Source organism: Aythya ferina (genome assembly GCF_964211825.1).
Source record: "Aythya ferina genome assembly, chromosome: W".
Taxonomy (NCBI): domain Eukaryota; kingdom Metazoa; phylum Chordata; class Aves; order Anseriformes; family Anatidae; genus Aythya; species Aythya ferina.
Window position 1 is genome coordinate 4,172,290 of NC_140313.1, and position 16,818 is coordinate 4,189,107.

A 16,818-nucleotide genomic window follows, 5' to 3' on the forward strand; every position below is an offset into this window, starting at 1 on the left:
ATTGGAAGGATATAGGGGGGGCTCCGGGTGGAAGTGTAAATAAGAAAACTGATAAAATATTGTAATCAGTGGTGGCCCCTTTATAAATTACAAGAAGGGGAAAAATGGCCTAAAAATGGGACCTTGAATTACAACACGCTATTACAATTAATGTTATTCTTAAGGAGGGAAGGGAAATGGGATGAAGTTTCATATGCGGATATGTTTTTTACTCTGAGAAACCACCCAGAGTGGCAGAAGGAGTGTGGCATTAATTTGGCCCCACAAGACCCTTTGATTTTATCAATAGAGAAGGATATGAGGAGGGATGGAGTGGGGAAATTAAAGAGGTGTTGTTCGGCATGTAGCATTGGGCAGAGATGTTTAAAATTAAACGAGCCAGAAGAAAGGATGGAAGATTATGTTTTACCACCTATAAATGGTGATGTAGGTGCTGGAATAGAAGTTGAAGGCACTGGAAATGACATAGACTCTAAGGGGTTTACTCCGATAACTGCTCGTACACAAAGTAAAATAGGACCAATAATCCAAGCCCCTCTGCGTCAGGCTATGGGAGCTAATGGACCCGCTAGAATTAAAGTACTCTTCACAACTAATGAACTAGATGCCTGGAAGGAGGCGGTGAAAGGGTATCGAGATGATCCAGAGGCGGTGGCTAAAAGATTTGAATTGATTGTGAAAAACTTAGACCCAGACTGGAAGGATATAGAGATAATGCTGGCTGCATTATCAGAAACTGAGAAACAGCTAATAGTTAAAACTGCTAGAACGCAGGTACAAATCCAGGTAGCCTCGGGAGCCCTGCCCGGCACAGTGGAAGTACATGTGCCTAGGGCGGACCCTAATTGGGATTATAATGATGAGAATGATTATAGAATGCTGAAACGATATCAAGAGTGGATTAGGATTGCTTTAGAAAATGCAATACCTAAATCTGTGAATTGGTCAAGACTATATACAATAAAACAGGGGACCTCAGAAACCCCATCCGAATTTCTTGAAAGGCTGAGGGCAGCAATGCAGAAGTTTACCACTATAGACCCTTCCTCTGAGGGGGGTAGACTTCAATTAGTATCCCTATTTTTGGGTCAGTCGGCAGAAGATATTAGACGAAAGCTTCAGAAAATGAAAGAACCAGACGTAAGGGATTTGGAAAGATTAGTAGAAGAAGCCTGGAGAGTGTTTAGAAATCGTGAGGGGAATGAAAGGCAAAAGTTAGGTGAGACGATTGCAGCAGCCACTGTGGCAGCCTTACGAAAGCAGGAAGAATCTTTTCAAGGCAGGAGAAGGGGGGAGAAGGTAATGCGACTCCCCTTGCAGGCTGAACAGTGTGCCTACTGTAAAGAGATAGGACACTGGAAAAGGGAATGCCCGAAGCGGCAAGAGGAAAACAAGCTATTAATGGCTACAAAACAATGAAGGAGACCGGGGGACTCTACCCTAGCAGATCCACTGGTTAAAATTAAGCTAGGGAAATTGGGTCGGGAAGTAGAATTTTTAGTAGATACAGGAGCTACATATTCAGTGTTAAATCAGAAGTTGATGCCAGAAGATTAAGATTTTGTGACAGTGGTGGGGGCAATGGGTAGGCACGAAAAAGCTTTCTTTTTAAAACCATTAGAATATGAATTGGGGAAGCAAATGGGAATACATAGGTTTTTATATTTGCCGGGATCTCCTAGATCTTTATTGGGACGGGATTTATTAGAGCAATTAGAAGCTGAAATTGTCTTTGAAAAGGGAAGGGTAGAGTTAAGAGTAAAAGAAGACCGACTTATAAGTGCACTAAGTTTGGTATTGATCCAAACCGATTCTTTTAATGAAACCCTTCCGGAAATCCAAGATCAAGTTTATCCAGGGGTGTGGGAATCTGATGTCCCTGGGAAAGTGAAGAATGCTGCACCAATAATGATAAAATTAAAACCAGGAGAAAAGCCAGTAAAGGTTAAGCAGTACCCCCTTAGAATAGAAGATAGAAGAGGAATAAAAGATACAATAGCTAAGTTTTTGCAATATGGGTTACTGGTCGAGTGTGAATCGGAATATAATACTCCCATCTTACCAATTAAGAAACCGGATGGGAAGAGTTATAGGTTAGTACAGGACTTAAGAGCAATAAACAGGATCACTGAAGACATACACCCTGTGGTAGCAAACCCTTATACACTATTGACCAAGTTAAGGGACAAGTTGGTCTGGTTTACCGTGCTGGACTTAAAGGATGCCTTCTTTTGTTTAACCTTGGCCCCGGAAAGCCGAAACCTCTTTGCCTTTGAATGGGAAAATCCTGACTCAGGACGAAAAGTCCAGTTGACATGGACAGTGCTTCCTCAGGGGTTTAAGAATAGCCCCACGATTTTTGGTAATCAACTTGCAAAGGAGCTTGAATCCTGGGAAGCCCCCAATTCTGCAGGGGTCCTGCTGCAATATGTTGATGATCTCTTGATTGCTACCGAAGACAGGGAAAGCTGCATACAGTGGACGGTAAGCCTCCTTAATTTCCTAGGAATGAATGGATACCGGGTTTCACAACAGAAGGCACAATTGGTTCAAACCCATGTGACGTACCTGGGATTTGAGATCTCAGGAGGACAACGTGAATTGGGGACGGAACGCAAAGAAGCAATCTGTCATACCCCAGAACCACAGACTGTTAAAGAATTACGAACTTTCCTAGGAATGACAGGTTGGTGCAGATTATGGATCAACAATTACGGACTAATTGTAAGGCCTTTGTATGATTTAATTAAAGATAACTGCATAAGACTAATATGGACAGGAGAAGCCCGAGCAGCCTTTAAGAAGCTTAAGATGGAGTTGATGCGAGCCCCAGCTCTTGGTTTACCAGATCTGTCTAAACCTTTTTGGTTATACTCCTATGAAAGGCAGGGTATGGCCTTAGGGGTACTAGCACAAAAGTTGGGACCTTACAAAAGGGCAGTGGCTTATTTCTCCAAACAATTGGATGAAGTAAGTAAAGGATGGCCAGGCTGCCTGCGAGCAGTGGCAGCCGTAATTATGAATATACAAGAAGCCCGGAAATTTACAATGGGGCAGAAGATAACAGTGTTTGTCTCACACACTGTGTCAGCAGTTTTAGAACAAAAGGGGGCCCATTGGTTATCTCCTCAGAGATTTTTGAAATATCAAGCAATATTGGTAGAACAGGACGATGTGGAAATTGTGATAACTAATATTGTGAATCCAGCCTCTTTTCTTAGTGATGCTCCGGCGGAACCTGTGACTCACGATTGTTTAGAAACTATGGAGACTGTGTATTCCAGCCGACCAGACCTTAAGGAGGAGCCCATGGAAGATGCAGAAGAAACTTGGTTCACGGATGGGAGCAGTTTTGTTACGCAAGGGCAACGTAAAGCTGGATATGCTATAACAACTACTCAGCAGGTAATTGAGTCTAAGCCTTTACCCCCTGGAACATCAGCTCAAAAGGCGGAGATAGTTGCTCTCACGAGAGCATTGGAACTGGCAGCTGGAAAAAGGGTAAATATTTGGACAGATTCTAAATATGCATTCGGCGTGGTACATGCTCATGGAGCGATTTGGAAAGAACGTGGATTACTGACTGCTCAGGGAAAACAGATAAAACATGCTGAAGAAATTTTAAAATTGTTAGAGGCTGTAAAACAACCAGAAAAAGTGGCTATTATGCATTGCCGAGGGCATCAAAGAGGATCCACTGACTTCGAGATTGGGAACAGATTGGCTGATAAAGAGGCAAGAAGGGCGGCGGAAAGAGGCCAAGTGGAAGTGCTTGCTTTAATACCAGACGGTAAAATTCAGACATTAGAGAAAGGCCAGGCTCCTAAATATTCAAAAGAAGATTTAAAGTTGATTGAGGATCTAAAAGGGAAGCTGAATGTTGATGGGTGGGCTCATTTGAAGGACAACAGGGTTATTATGCCCTCTAATTTGGTGTGGCCTATGGTTTTGGGGGAACACAATAAAACCCATTGGGGAGCCGATGCCCTGTATAAACTATTAAATCGAGTCTTGGTAGCAAGAAATCTGTATACCACAATAAGGCAGGTAACCCAACAATGTGACACCTGTATGCGTCATAATCCCAATACAGGAAATAGGGTGACGTTTGGTGTCATTGATAAAGGGAACTATCCTGGGCAGCATTGGCAAATTGATTTCTCGGAACTGCCAAGAAAAGGGGGGTATCGGTACCTATTAGTTTTAACAGATACCTTCTCAGGATGGCCCGAGGTCTTCCCTTGCAGAACTAATAAGGCTAAGGAGGTAATTAAGGCACTGTTGAATGAAATAATACCCCGATTCGGGATCCCAGCAACCATTTCCTCAGATAGAGGCTCGCATTTTGGTGCACAAATTGTTCAGCGAATAAGCCAGGCTTTAGGGATAGATTGACATCTTCACACTCCTTATAGACCCCAAGCGAGCGGACAGGTGGAAAAGATGAATCATTTGATTAAACAACAAATAGCCAAAATAGGACAAGAAACTAATTTGACTTGGCCTCAAGCGCTTCCTCTAGCGCTGCTTAGAATTAGGGCGAAACCACGCTTGAAAGAGAATTTGAGCCCTTTCGAGATACTGTATGGTAGGCCCTACACATCCTTATTTAGTGGGGAGGATCTAACACAGTTGGGTTCAGAATATTTGTATAACTATATGATAAGCCTCCAAAAACGATTGGACCTAATAGCTAAGACAGTCTTCGGAGCCCGAACCCGAGGACTAGACTTACCAATTCATCCCATTAAGCCAGGGGATTATGTTTATATAAAATTATTTACAGGTCGCCCATTGGAAGAGAAGTGGATGGGACCATATCAAGTACTACTAACAACACATACGGCAGTCAAAGTCAAGGAGCAAGCAGCTTGGATCCACTATTCAAAGGTGAAGAAGGCCCCGGCGAGGATATGGACCACGACCCCAATCGGACCGGCAAAATTGCGTTTTTCCAGATCCTAATGATTGTGGGGGTGTGGTTGTCAGATTTGGGATGGGCAACTTGGGACGAGAACTTACACCTGACCTTAATACAAACTGTATCTCAAGTGATTAATAAGACGAACTGTTGGGTATGCACCCATCTACCAGAGCATGGGAATAAGGGTGTATCGTTAATTGGGATTCCCTTGCCTGCAAATTTATCTTGGACTAATTTGTGGGAAAACACATCTTGGGGTCGAAAATATGAAGAAGTTTTGGAACTAGAAGTGAGTAGCTTTGTGCCGTTGGAATCTTACTATGTATGTGTACAAAGGTGTAACCCACCTAGGGGTATGGGGAAACAGGATTGTATAAATACGGATACTACTTATGCGGGAAATCAGACATCTTGTAATCGAACAATTGATATTAGTACGACTAGCGGCTGGGCAAATTCAACCAGCTGGCCGGTTCCAGAAGGAAAAGGGTGGTATTGGCTATGCAATGATACAGCCCGTAAGGTCTTGCCTGAGAATTGGAAGGGAACTTGCACTCTTGGAGCGGTAGTCCCCAATATGACAGTACATGATGTAGTGCCTCGAGGTTACTTGAGAAATCATATGCGGAGAATCAGACGAAAAATTAACAATCCATTGACACACCGCTTTTCATAGTTTTGTTCGATGGTTTATCCCATGGTTAGGAGTGAGTGAATTGGAAAAGGCAATAGTTAATATTTCTGCAATTATAGAGAAGTTAGAAAACAAAACTCTGGATGCTATAAAGGCTCAACAAGAAGAGATATCTAGTTTATCACAGGTAGTATTACAAAATCGGATGGCCCTAGACTTGTTACTGGCCGTTCAAGGGGGAGTCTGTACAGTAATAAACACAAGTTGTTGTGTGTATGTAGATCAGAGTGGAAGGATCTCTACCGACCTGGAAGAGTCCTACATGATATCAGTAAAGATGATCTTTCGTGGAGTTTTAGTGAAATATGGAATAAGTTAACCTCCTGGTTGCCCAATTTTCAATGGTTGAAACAAGTGTTCATTGCTCTAATCGCAGTAGTAGTATTAGGAATATTTGTGTGCATGCTGTTTAGATGCCTGCTTTGTTGTGTTACTGTAAATAATGAAAGTATCTGATGCAAAAGAATTTGCATGGGAAAAGAAAAGGGGGGATTGATTAAGGAGGTATTGGGGAGGCATTGGGGAGGCAAGGACAATCCCCAGACATGGACTGTATATCTCGAAACAAGACACTGGAACTCATGATAAGGAAGCGGCAGACGGACAGAGAAACAAATGTAAGGACTATAAGTCTCAAAACTGGACACTGGAATTCATTATAAAGATACAACAAACAGAAGAATTAGCAACCAGCTCTTGCAATTAAGAAACCTGCCAATTCAGCAGATTCCTGACCAAAGGTGAAAAGTACACTGTGAGGAAGACTCGGGGTCTTCCTCCCAAAGACCCCTGCCCATAATTCTTGGAAGGCTCTGCGCAGGCGCAAGGTGCCAAAAGGCCAATTAGCATGAGAAGTGAGGGAAGGCGGGGATAGGTAGTGGCATAGGTATATGTATAGGTGCTTGTAGAATATTGATAGATTCATTGTATAAATTCAAGACTGCTTTCCGCTTTAGGTATGCACGATAGGTGGAGAGATCCCCCGTGCATCCAGCACTGCAATAAAGAATATACCACTTAAAGGAATTTCGGCTTCGATCTTTGAATCGCCTCTAAACTCTTTTATATTCCTGATGGCCTCGTCGTTAAGCGTCTAATGTTATCTCAACCACGGGGCTTTCCAACCCCCATGGCCACATTCCCAAATCTCCCCCTTCTTTATTAATATCAGCCTTTTTCTCGACACAAATTACCACTCCATATATAACAATAAGGAGCAAGGGGAACGGAATATTTATAGCATTGCAAGTGTAAACCAAAGCACGGAGCTGCAGTGTTACATAACTTCACATTTCTCATTACAGCAGGCATGCAGTTCTTCAAGAGGCTTCTCAAGCTGGCACACCAGCTTTTATTTAAATAAGACAGGTTTGTAACAACTGAACCTAGGAAATACAGTCCTCCAAGAAACTTACCTATGCTGGCTGCCACACAGAAGCCAGCTAAGCACTCACACAGCCATGACTCTTGCCTTTCAGGTGCTGCACTGCCAGCTGTGAACCCTCCTGTTGGGAGCTGGTCCCAGGCAGCAAGTCCTGGCAGAGGCAACTAGCACTTACTCAGCAGCAGGCAAGCATGTCTGCTGGGCTCTGCTACTTCCAACCCTACTTCCAACCCAGAGCACTAAGTACAGCACCACCATCTCCTAGAGAGGAGACATGGTCAGGGTTGTATTAATTTAGATTTATAAGCCTGTATAAATGTAACTGTATGATGCATTGCCTGCCAAGTGTCTGCAAGCTCATCTGATCCTGTAAGGATTGATGCACCCCTGTAAACTGCCCCCTGCCCAGTGCCTCCCAGCTCCCTGCAGAAACTAGCGCCATGTCAGGAAGCATTCACCAGTGGGAAGCCTGCATCTGAGAAACAAAAGGGTACTTTCACATTACTGCATAATGATGTGCCTATCACCTCTATTATCATAGGCTGCTTCAAGCAGATCAAGTTTAAGTTTAAGCTAAAATAAGTGCATTAGCTGATACATATACCCGACCTCGCTTCCAGGCTATTGTTTTTAAGGTAACAGTGCCTCTTTTTTTATTAGTGAGGAGTCAAATTCAAGAAGCATTCAGTTTTGTGCCATTCTCTACCTCTTTTCACCCCTGCCTCATGTTTTTAGTGACTTGGAGCTCACTGCATAACAATCAGCGTGGCTTAACTCATTAGCAGCAATGACTTGGGCTTCCAGCAAACAGCACAGCAAGGGATGAGAATTAATGAGATGAACCCTCAGATTGTGGGGTTTGTTTCTTCATTTAAAAAAAATAAGTCCCAAAACATTAAAGTGTACGCATCTTGATTTGAGCTTTGGCCTGCTAAGGAAAGGGAGAGTGGCTGGAATCATATTTAATTCATTTCATGATTTCAAAGCAGACACCCACCTTACATCAATACCAAAACTTGGCAGCTCACTGAGACCTCGTGGCAGAAAGCTGCTGCTACTCACTCCGAGAAGCAGTCCTGCTCCCAGCCCAAAGCACATGCTGGCCAGAAACCACCGCAGTACCAGCTCCTGCAAGCCTACGTGCAACAACTGCCTTACAGCAGGCAGAGGACCCCCTTCAGCTCTTACACTGAACAAAAGCGGGTGCTGTGCTCACAAAGTGCTGCTGCTGCAGTCACAGGGACAAGGTATTCAGCTGCTCTGGTGGCTCTGAAGTACTACTGTTGTCTGAACCACGTCTTGAGTGCTTCCTGCTCGGCACCATGCAGACCTCACAGTTGCAGCATGGGCCTAGGGAAATGGTTACTGAAGAGAAACCAGCTCATGTGCAGTCCTCATCTTCTGCAGAACACCACAAGTCACCTCCCTGTTGTAATGAACATGTGTCCTGGTTTCAGTTAGCACAGAATTAATTTTCTTCCTAGTAGCTGGTGGAATGCTGTGTTTTGGCTTAGAATGAGAAGAGTGCTGATAACACCCCGATGCTTTAATTGTTGCAGAGCAGTGCTTATACTAAGCCAAGGACATCTCAGCCTTTGCTCTGTCCTGCCAACGGGCAGGCTGGGGGGGTGCAGTAAGAGCTGGGAGGGGACAGACCCAGGACAGGTGACCCAAACTAGCCAAAGGGGTATTCCATACCATCTGACGTCATGCTAAACAATATATAGGGGTGGCTAGCCGGGGGGAGGGGGCCGGACTGCTCGGGGTTAAGCTGGGCATCGGTCAGCGGGTGGTGAGCAATTGCATTGTGCATCACTTGTTTGTACATATTATTAGTAGTAGTACTATTATCATCATTGTATTATTATTATTATTATTATTATTATTATTATTATTATTTTCCTGTCTTATTAAACTGTCTTCATCTCAACTCACGAGCTTCACTTTCCATTTCTCTCCCCCGTCCCAGAGAGGGAGGGGGGAGGGTGAGCGAACGGCTGCGTGGTGTTTAGCTGCCAGCCGGGTTAAACCACGACAGTCTTTTTGGCCCCCAACGTGGGGCTCGAAAGGTTGAGATAACGGCAGATCTGACCAGAGTGTGTTAAACTAAAATTGGTATAAGTATTAGACCTGCTTAATAGTCACTTGTCATAATGCTGATTGCTTTAATCTCAACTGTGCTGCGCCTGTTTTCCAAATTGAGTATTATAGCACGTTATTTTCCGTATGTGCTCTCTGTCATGTTGTTTATCCTCTCCGGGCCCTGGTTTCAGACCATTATGGTACTGTGTGTTGTATCAGTGGCTTATGAGATGATGAAATATCTGGCCATGACTCTAACCTGGTATTTGTACTCAGTAACATCTTCGATTCTATACTTTGGAAACTGTATTTTGGAAACTATTAGCAATTGTATCTGTTGCCTTTTTTCATTAGGGAGTCAATCTGTGGAGGGGAAAGGGGAAGATAATTTTTCTTACTTGATCACTCTCCCTTTCTCCTTCACCACCCCTGTACCCTCCTTGATCACTCTCCCTTCCTCCTTCACCACCCTCTTATCCTCCGAGTTTATTACAATAGCTCTCCAAGATATTGAATATCCTTGGGATACTCAGACCAGCATAGTCCTGTTGTTCTGCCTCCTGAATGCACTTCAGGTTCTGCTTAAAGTTAAACAACTACTTATGAAGCTCATCCGGAGATCTGCCCGGAGGCAGTATAGTTGTGGGTGGCAGGGAGTATGGGTGGATATGGGCAGGCATCTAGAGCAGTTGGCACCCCCAGTGTGTTGGAAATTCACCCCTGAACAATGGCAAAATCCTCAAAAACTGGCAGAATGCTTGAAAAAAAGGTGTAATGATTCTGGCAGTTCCAAAGTAACACAAATCATTGTAACGTGCTGGGGCCTGGCTCATGCCTATCGAGCTGCCATTGATACTGCTGTCAACTTAGTGACAGACCCTGCGGCCACTCCAAACCCTGTGACAGATCCAACGGCCACTGTGACCCCTACGGTGGATTCTGCAGCCGCTCCAGTCCCAGCTCCTGCAGCCGCTCCAGTCCCAGCTCCTGCAGCCGCTCCAGTCCCAGCTCCTGCAGCCGCTCCAGTCCCAGCTCCTGCAGCCGCTCCAGTCCCAGCTCCTGCAGCCGCTCCAGTCCCAGCTCCTGCAGCCGCTCCAGCTCCAGCTCCTGCAACTGCTCCAGTCCCAGCTCCTGAAGCTGCTCCAGCTCCAGCTCCTGCAGCTGCTCCAGTCCCAGTTCCTGCAGTCGCTCCAGTTCCAGCTCCGGCCGCTACTCCAGTCCCAGTTCCTGCAACTGCTCCAGTCCCAGCTCCTGAAGCCGCTCCAGTCCCAGCTCCTGAAGCCGCTCCAGCTCCAGCTCCTGAAGCTGCTCCAGCTCCAGCTCCTACTGCTGCTCCAGTCCCAGCTCCTGCAACTGCTCCAGCTCCAACTCCAGCTCCTGTAGCCGCTCCAGCTCCTGTGGCCGTGTCAGAGAAACGAGCTGTAGCAGTGCAAGTTGACCCTGCAGAGGGCATTCCAACCCCTGTGGCAGACCCTGTAACAAAGTCAGAGAAACGAGCAGTAGCAGTGCAAGCTGCCCCTGTAGAGAAGGTGAAAATATGGTATAGAAATTCAAGTCGTTTAGAACGCAGAGAGTCTTCTGCCAATCCAGGTAAGGCTTCTGCCAAAACTAAGTATAGAGATGACGAAGATGATGACGACGCTGGGCCGTCAAGGATTCAGGAGGAGGAAGATGAGGATGCCGAAAGAGCAACAGTAACTACCCGAAGCCTAAACGAGCGCGAGCTACGAGATGTGCGAAAAGATTTTGGTCGCTGTATAGGTGAGCAGCTTGTCACCTGGCTGCTCCGGTGCTGGGACTCTGGAGCCAATTGTGTGGAATTAGACGGCAGGGAAGCCAAGCGGCTGGGATCCCTTGCTCGAGACGCCGGCATTGACAAAGCAATTGCAGATGGAGCACGACCCACCAGCCTCTGGAGGCGTCTCCTCTCAGCTGTGAGGGAAAGGTATCCCTTCAAGGAAGATATTTTATGTCTACCAGGCAAGTGGACCACTATGGAGAAGGGAATCCAGTACCTGAGGGAATTAGCCGTACGGGAAGTGATTTATGAGGATCCAGACCTCAAACAAACATCCACAGATCCAGATGAAGTCAAGTGTACACGACCCATGTGGCGGAAGTTTGTACGGAGTGCACCATCATCATATGCCAGCTCATTGGCAATAATGGCCTGGAAAGAGGATGAGGAACCCACAGTGGGTGAAGCGGCTAAACAACTCCGGCAGTACGAAGAAAGTCTCTCCTCTTCCTTACAGGCCTGCGTCTCAGCTGTGGAGAAACTTTCTGAAAAGGTTCACCAACTTGAAGAGAATCTATTGTCCTCCCCACCTGAACCAACCAGTGCCCACCGACCAAAGGAGAACACTTGGGAGAAACTTTCTGAAAAGGTTCACCAACTTGAAGAGAGATTATTCTCCTTCGCACCTGTACAAAGCAGTGTCTCAGCTGTCAGGGGTAGGCGTTCACCCACACAAGGAAGACGATATGGTGGGTACTCACCCCGTGCCACCCTGTGGTTTTACTTACGAGACCATGGAGAGGACATGAGAAAGTGGGATGGAAAATCTACCGCGACCCTAGAGGCACGGGTACGTGAGTTGCAAAAGAAAACAATCAGGAAAAAGGGATTCTCCGAAAAGTTTGCTGCTCCAACTTCCAGCAGACAGTCCTTCAAACACAGAAACGAGGAAGATTCTGACCAGGATTAGGGGGGCCCTGCCTCCAGCCAGGGGGAGGAAAGGGACAATCGAGTTTATTGGACTGTGTGGATTCGATGGCCTGGCACATCACGCGCACAGAAGTATAAGGCTTTAGTAGACACCGGTGCACAATGTACTATAATGCCATCGAGCTATAAAGGACCAGAGCCCATCTATATTTGTGGAGTGACAGGGGGATCTCAGCAGTTGACTGTATTGGAGGCTGAAGTGAGTCTGACTGGGAATGAGTGGGAAAAGCACCGCATTGTGACTGGTCCGGATGCTCCATGTATCCTTGGCATAGACTATCTTAGAAGAGGATACTGCAAGGACCCAAAAGGGTTCCGGTGGGCTTTTGGTATTGCTGCCTTAGAGACAGAGGGCATTAAACAATTATCTACCTTGCCTGGTCTCTCAGAGGACCCCTCTGTTGTGGGGTTGCTGAGGGTCGAAGAACAGCAAGTGCCAATTGCTACCACAACTGTGCACCGGCGGCAATATCGCACCAACCGAGACTCCCTGATTCCCATCCATAAGCTAATTCGTCAATTGGAGAGCCAAGGAGTGATCAGCAAGACTCATTCACCTTTCAATAGTCCCATATGGCCAGTGCGAAAGTCTAATGGCGAGTGGAGACTAACAGTGGACTATCGCGGCCTGAACGAAGTCACGCCACCACTGAGTGCTGCAGTGCCGGACATGCTGGAACTTCAGTATGAACTTGAATCGAAGGCAGCCAAGTGGTACGCCACAATTGATATCGCTAATGCATTTTTCTCCATCCCTCTAGCAGCAGAGTGCAGGCCACAATTTGCCTTCACTTGGAGGGGAGTCCAATATACTTGGAATAGGCTGCCCCAGGGGTGGAAACACAGCCCTACCATTTGCCATGGGCTGATCCAGTCTGCACTAGAGCAGGGGGAAGCTCCTGAACACCTGCAGTACATCGATGACATTATTGTGTGGGGTGACACAGCAGAGGAAGTTTTCGAGAAAGGGAAGAAAATAGTCCAAATCCTTCTGAAAGCCGGTTTTGCCATAAAACAAAATAAAGTCAAAGGACCTGCACGGGAGATCCAGTTTTTAGGAATAAAATGGCAAGATGGACGTCGTCAAATCCCAATGGATGTGATCAACAAAATAACAGCTATGTCTCCACCAACTAACAAAAAAGAAACACAGACTTTCCTAGGTGTTGTGGGGTTTTGGAGAATGCACATCCCAAATTACAGTCTGATTGTAAACCCACTCTACCAAGTAACTCGTAAGAAGAATGAGTTTGAATGGGGCCCTGAACAACGACAAGCCTTTGAACAAATCAAGCAGGAAATAGTCCATGCAGTAGCCCTTGGGCCAGTTCGAACAGGACCAGATGTAAAGAATGTGCTCTACACTGCAGCCGGGGAGAACGGCCCCACCTGGAGCCTCTGGCAGAAAGAACCTGGGGAAACTCGAGGTCGGCCTCTGGGGTTTTGGAGTCGGGGATACAGAGGATCTGAGGCCCGCTATACTCCAACTGAAAAGGAGATATTGGCAGCATATGAAGGAGTTCGATCTGCTTCGGAGGTGGTCGGTACTGAAGCGCAGCTCCTCCTAGCACCCCGATTACCGGTACTAGGCTGGATGTTCAAGGGAAGGGTCCCCTCTACGCATCATGCAACTGATGCTACATGGAGCAAGTGGGTTGCACTGATTACTCAGCGGGCTCGAATAGGAAACCCCAGTCGCCCAGGAATATTGGAAGTGATCATGGACTGGCCAGAAGGCAAATACTTTGGGATATCATCAGAGGAGGAGGTGGGTCGTGCTGAAGAAGCCCCACTGTACAACCAGTTGCCAGAGAATGAAAAGAAATATGCCCTGTTCACTGATGGGTCCTGTCGTATTGTGGGGAAGCATCGGAGATGGAAGGCTGCTGTATGGAGTCCTACGCGACGAGTTGCAGAAGCTGCTGAGGGAGAAGGTGAATCGAGTCAGTTTGCAGAAGTGAAAGCCATTCAGCTGGCTTTAGACATTGCTGAACGAGAAAAATGGCCAGTTCTCTATCTCTACACCGATTCATGGATGGTAGCAAATGCCCTGTGGGGATGGTTACAGCAATGGAAGCAAAACAACTGGCAGCGTAGGGGCAAACCTATCTGGGCTGCTGCATTGTGGCAAGATATTGCTGCTCGGGTAGAGAACCTGGCTGTGAAAGTACGCCACGTAGATGCTCATGTGCCCAAGAATCGGGCTACTGAAGAACATCAAAACAACCAGCAGGTGGATCAGGCTGCTAAGATTGAAGTAGCTCAGGTGGACCTGGATTGGCAGCATAAAGGTGAATTATTTATAGCCCGATGGGCCCATGACACCTCAGGCCATCAAGTTAGAGATGCAACATACAGATGGGCTCGTGATCGAGGGGTGGACTTGACCATGGACGCTATAGCACAGGTTATTCATGACTGTGAAACATGTGCTGCAATCAAGCAAGCCAAACGGTCAAAGCCTCTTTGGTATGGAGGACGATGGCTGAAATATAAATATGGAGAGGCCTGGCAGATTGATTACATCACACTCCCTCAAACTCGCAATGGCAAGCGCCACGTACTTACAATGGTGGAAGCAACCACCGGATGGCTGGAAACATATCCTGTGCCTCATGCTACCGCCCGGAACACCATCCTGGGCCTTGAAAAGCAAGTCCTATGGCGACATGGCACCCCAGAAAGAATAGAATCAGACAATGGGACTCACTTCCGAAACAACCTTATAGACACTTGGGCCAAAGAACATGGTATTGAATGGGTGTATCACATCCCCTATCATGCACCAGCCTCCGGGAAAGTTGAACGATACAATGGCCTGTTAAAGACTACCTTGAAAGCAATGGGCGCTGGGACGTTCAAAAACTGGGATACGCATTTGGCAAAGGCCACCTGGTTAGTCAATACTAGGGGATCTACCAACCGAGCTGGACCTGCCCAATCAAACCTGTTACGTACTGTAGATGGGGATAAAGTTCCTGTAGTGCATGTAAAAAATATGCTGGGTAAAACAGTCTGGGCTACTCCTGCCTCAGGAAAAGGCAAACCTATTCGTGGAATTGTTTTCGCTCAGGGACCTGGATATACTTGGTGGGTGATGCAAAAGAACGGAGAGGTCCGGTGTGTACCTCAAGGAGATTTAATACTGGGTGAGAATAGCCCATGAACTGAATTGCACCATGTTAAATAGTATATTATACTGTATGTTATCACTACCATGATTACTATAGGTGACTAATTAGAATGTATGGAAAAGAGTGTAACCTGAGCATGACATAAATGGTATGGAATAAGGGGTGGATAGATGTCCTGGTTTCAGTTAGCACAGAATTAATTTTCTTCCTAGTAGCTGGTGGAATGCTGTGTTTTGGCTTAGAATGAGAAGAGTGCTGATAACACCCCGATGCTTTAATTGTTGCAGAGCAGTGCTTATACTAAGCCAAGGACATCTCAGCCTTTGCTCTGTCCTGCCAACGGGCAGGCTGGGGGGGTGCAGTAAGAGCTGGGAGGGGACAGACCCAGGACAGGTGACCCAAACTAGCCAAAGGGGTATTCCATACCATCTGACGTCATGCTAAACAATATATAGGGGTGGCTAGCCGGGGGGAGGGGGCCGGACTGCTCGGGGTTAAGCTGGGCATCGGTCAGCGGGTGGTGAGCAATTGCATTGTGCATCACTTGTTTGTACATATTATTAGTAGTAGTACTATTATCATCATTGTATTATTATTATTATTATTATTATTATTATTATTTTCCTGTCTTATTAAACTGTCTTCATCTCAACTCACGAGCTTCACTTTCCATTTCTCTCCCCCGTCCCAGAGAGGGAGGGGGGAGGGTGAGCGAACGGCTGCGTGGTGTTTAGCTGCCAGCCGGGTTAAACCACGACAACATGCTCCATTTAAAATCTAATTATAAGTGGCTAGACAAAAAGCCATCTACAAAATGGTTGTTCTTATTAATAGATGAATGCTTGAAAAGACATCTTTCAGGCCAGATGGATATACAAGAGAAAATACAACACCAAAGCAAGAGCTAGCATTGATACTCATACCTATGTTCAAAAAGTTACTGTGTAAATGACTAATATGACATCTAGATAGAGCCAGAATCCTCACTTTCCTGAAATACCTCCTGAAAGAGCCAGCAAAAAGGTGCAAAGCAGGTTGTTTCCTCTGCAGTGCAGTACAGAGGCTTCAGGTACCTGATAAAAGCAGAACCAGTACAAAGGAGTTGAGTTTGCAGATAGCCTTGAAATTCAGCTTGCATGTAATCATAAACATTTACATTAAATTGGAAGGCATACCTGGTAAGAGTAGCAGTCAGGAAGAACCACTTCAGACTACTGCAGGTCAAGAGGCCCTCAAGGTCACAACAGAGAAATGGAGGGGGATAAGCAAGATGAGAACACAGCAGGAGATCCAATCGTTTGAGCAGAGAAAGCTGGACTGCAGCAACATCAGAGCAAATTTGTATGATTGTGCAACTCTTAAGTAGCTCTAACACTACTGCGTACCAGTACAAAGAAAGGAACTGGGATGAAACTGAACAAAGGTTAAACAAGCTTTAGATATCTAAGCATACGACAGATATGATGCTTGATTTAAAGTGGCAGATTGAGCGACAGATAAGCAATCATCCAGAGCGTCATACCAGGAAAGAGAAGATCTATCATAGATTGACAGTCTGCACTTAGTGAGAACACAAGTGTGGATGAAGAAAAGCCTTCAAACACTAACTACCGTGGTGAAAAAAAAAAAAAAAAAAAAAAGTTGTTTTTGCAGAGTTACACTGCTTAGAGGAAAGGAACGTGGTATTGAGATATGCTTGCAGTGATTAGAAAGCTTAACAGACAGCCTTGTAAAATGCAGACAACCAGAATCTTTAGAACAATTAGGCGGAAATCACTGTGTAAGAAACATTACCACCTCAAAGTCTGTGAAGCACCGGATAGATTGTGAACCTGGATTACCCACTCAGTGGGGATACAGGGGAGGGTTTTT

At 45.9% G+C, this 16,818-nt stretch overlaps 2 protein-coding genes across 2 annotated transcripts in view; one reads left to right on the top strand and one right to left on the bottom strand.

Moving 5' to 3' along the window:
- Window positions 1-16,818, bottom strand: part of LOC311426333 (ubiquitin-conjugating enzyme E2 R2-like) — a 97,884-nt gene that overhangs the window by 39,341 nt on the left and 41,725 nt on the right. The window lies entirely within an intron of this gene.
- Window positions 8,965-15,284, top strand: LOC311426265 (uncharacterized protein). Its single transcript, XM_084502506.1, has 2 exons — window positions 8,965-11,375; window positions 11,472-15,284. Exon 2 carries the CDS (start codon window positions 11,925-11,927, stop codon window positions 14,976-14,978), a length of 3,054 nt encoding a protein of 1,017 aa, XP_084358632.1. The 5' UTR covers window positions 8,965-11,375; window positions 11,472-11,924; the 3' UTR covers window positions 14,979-15,284.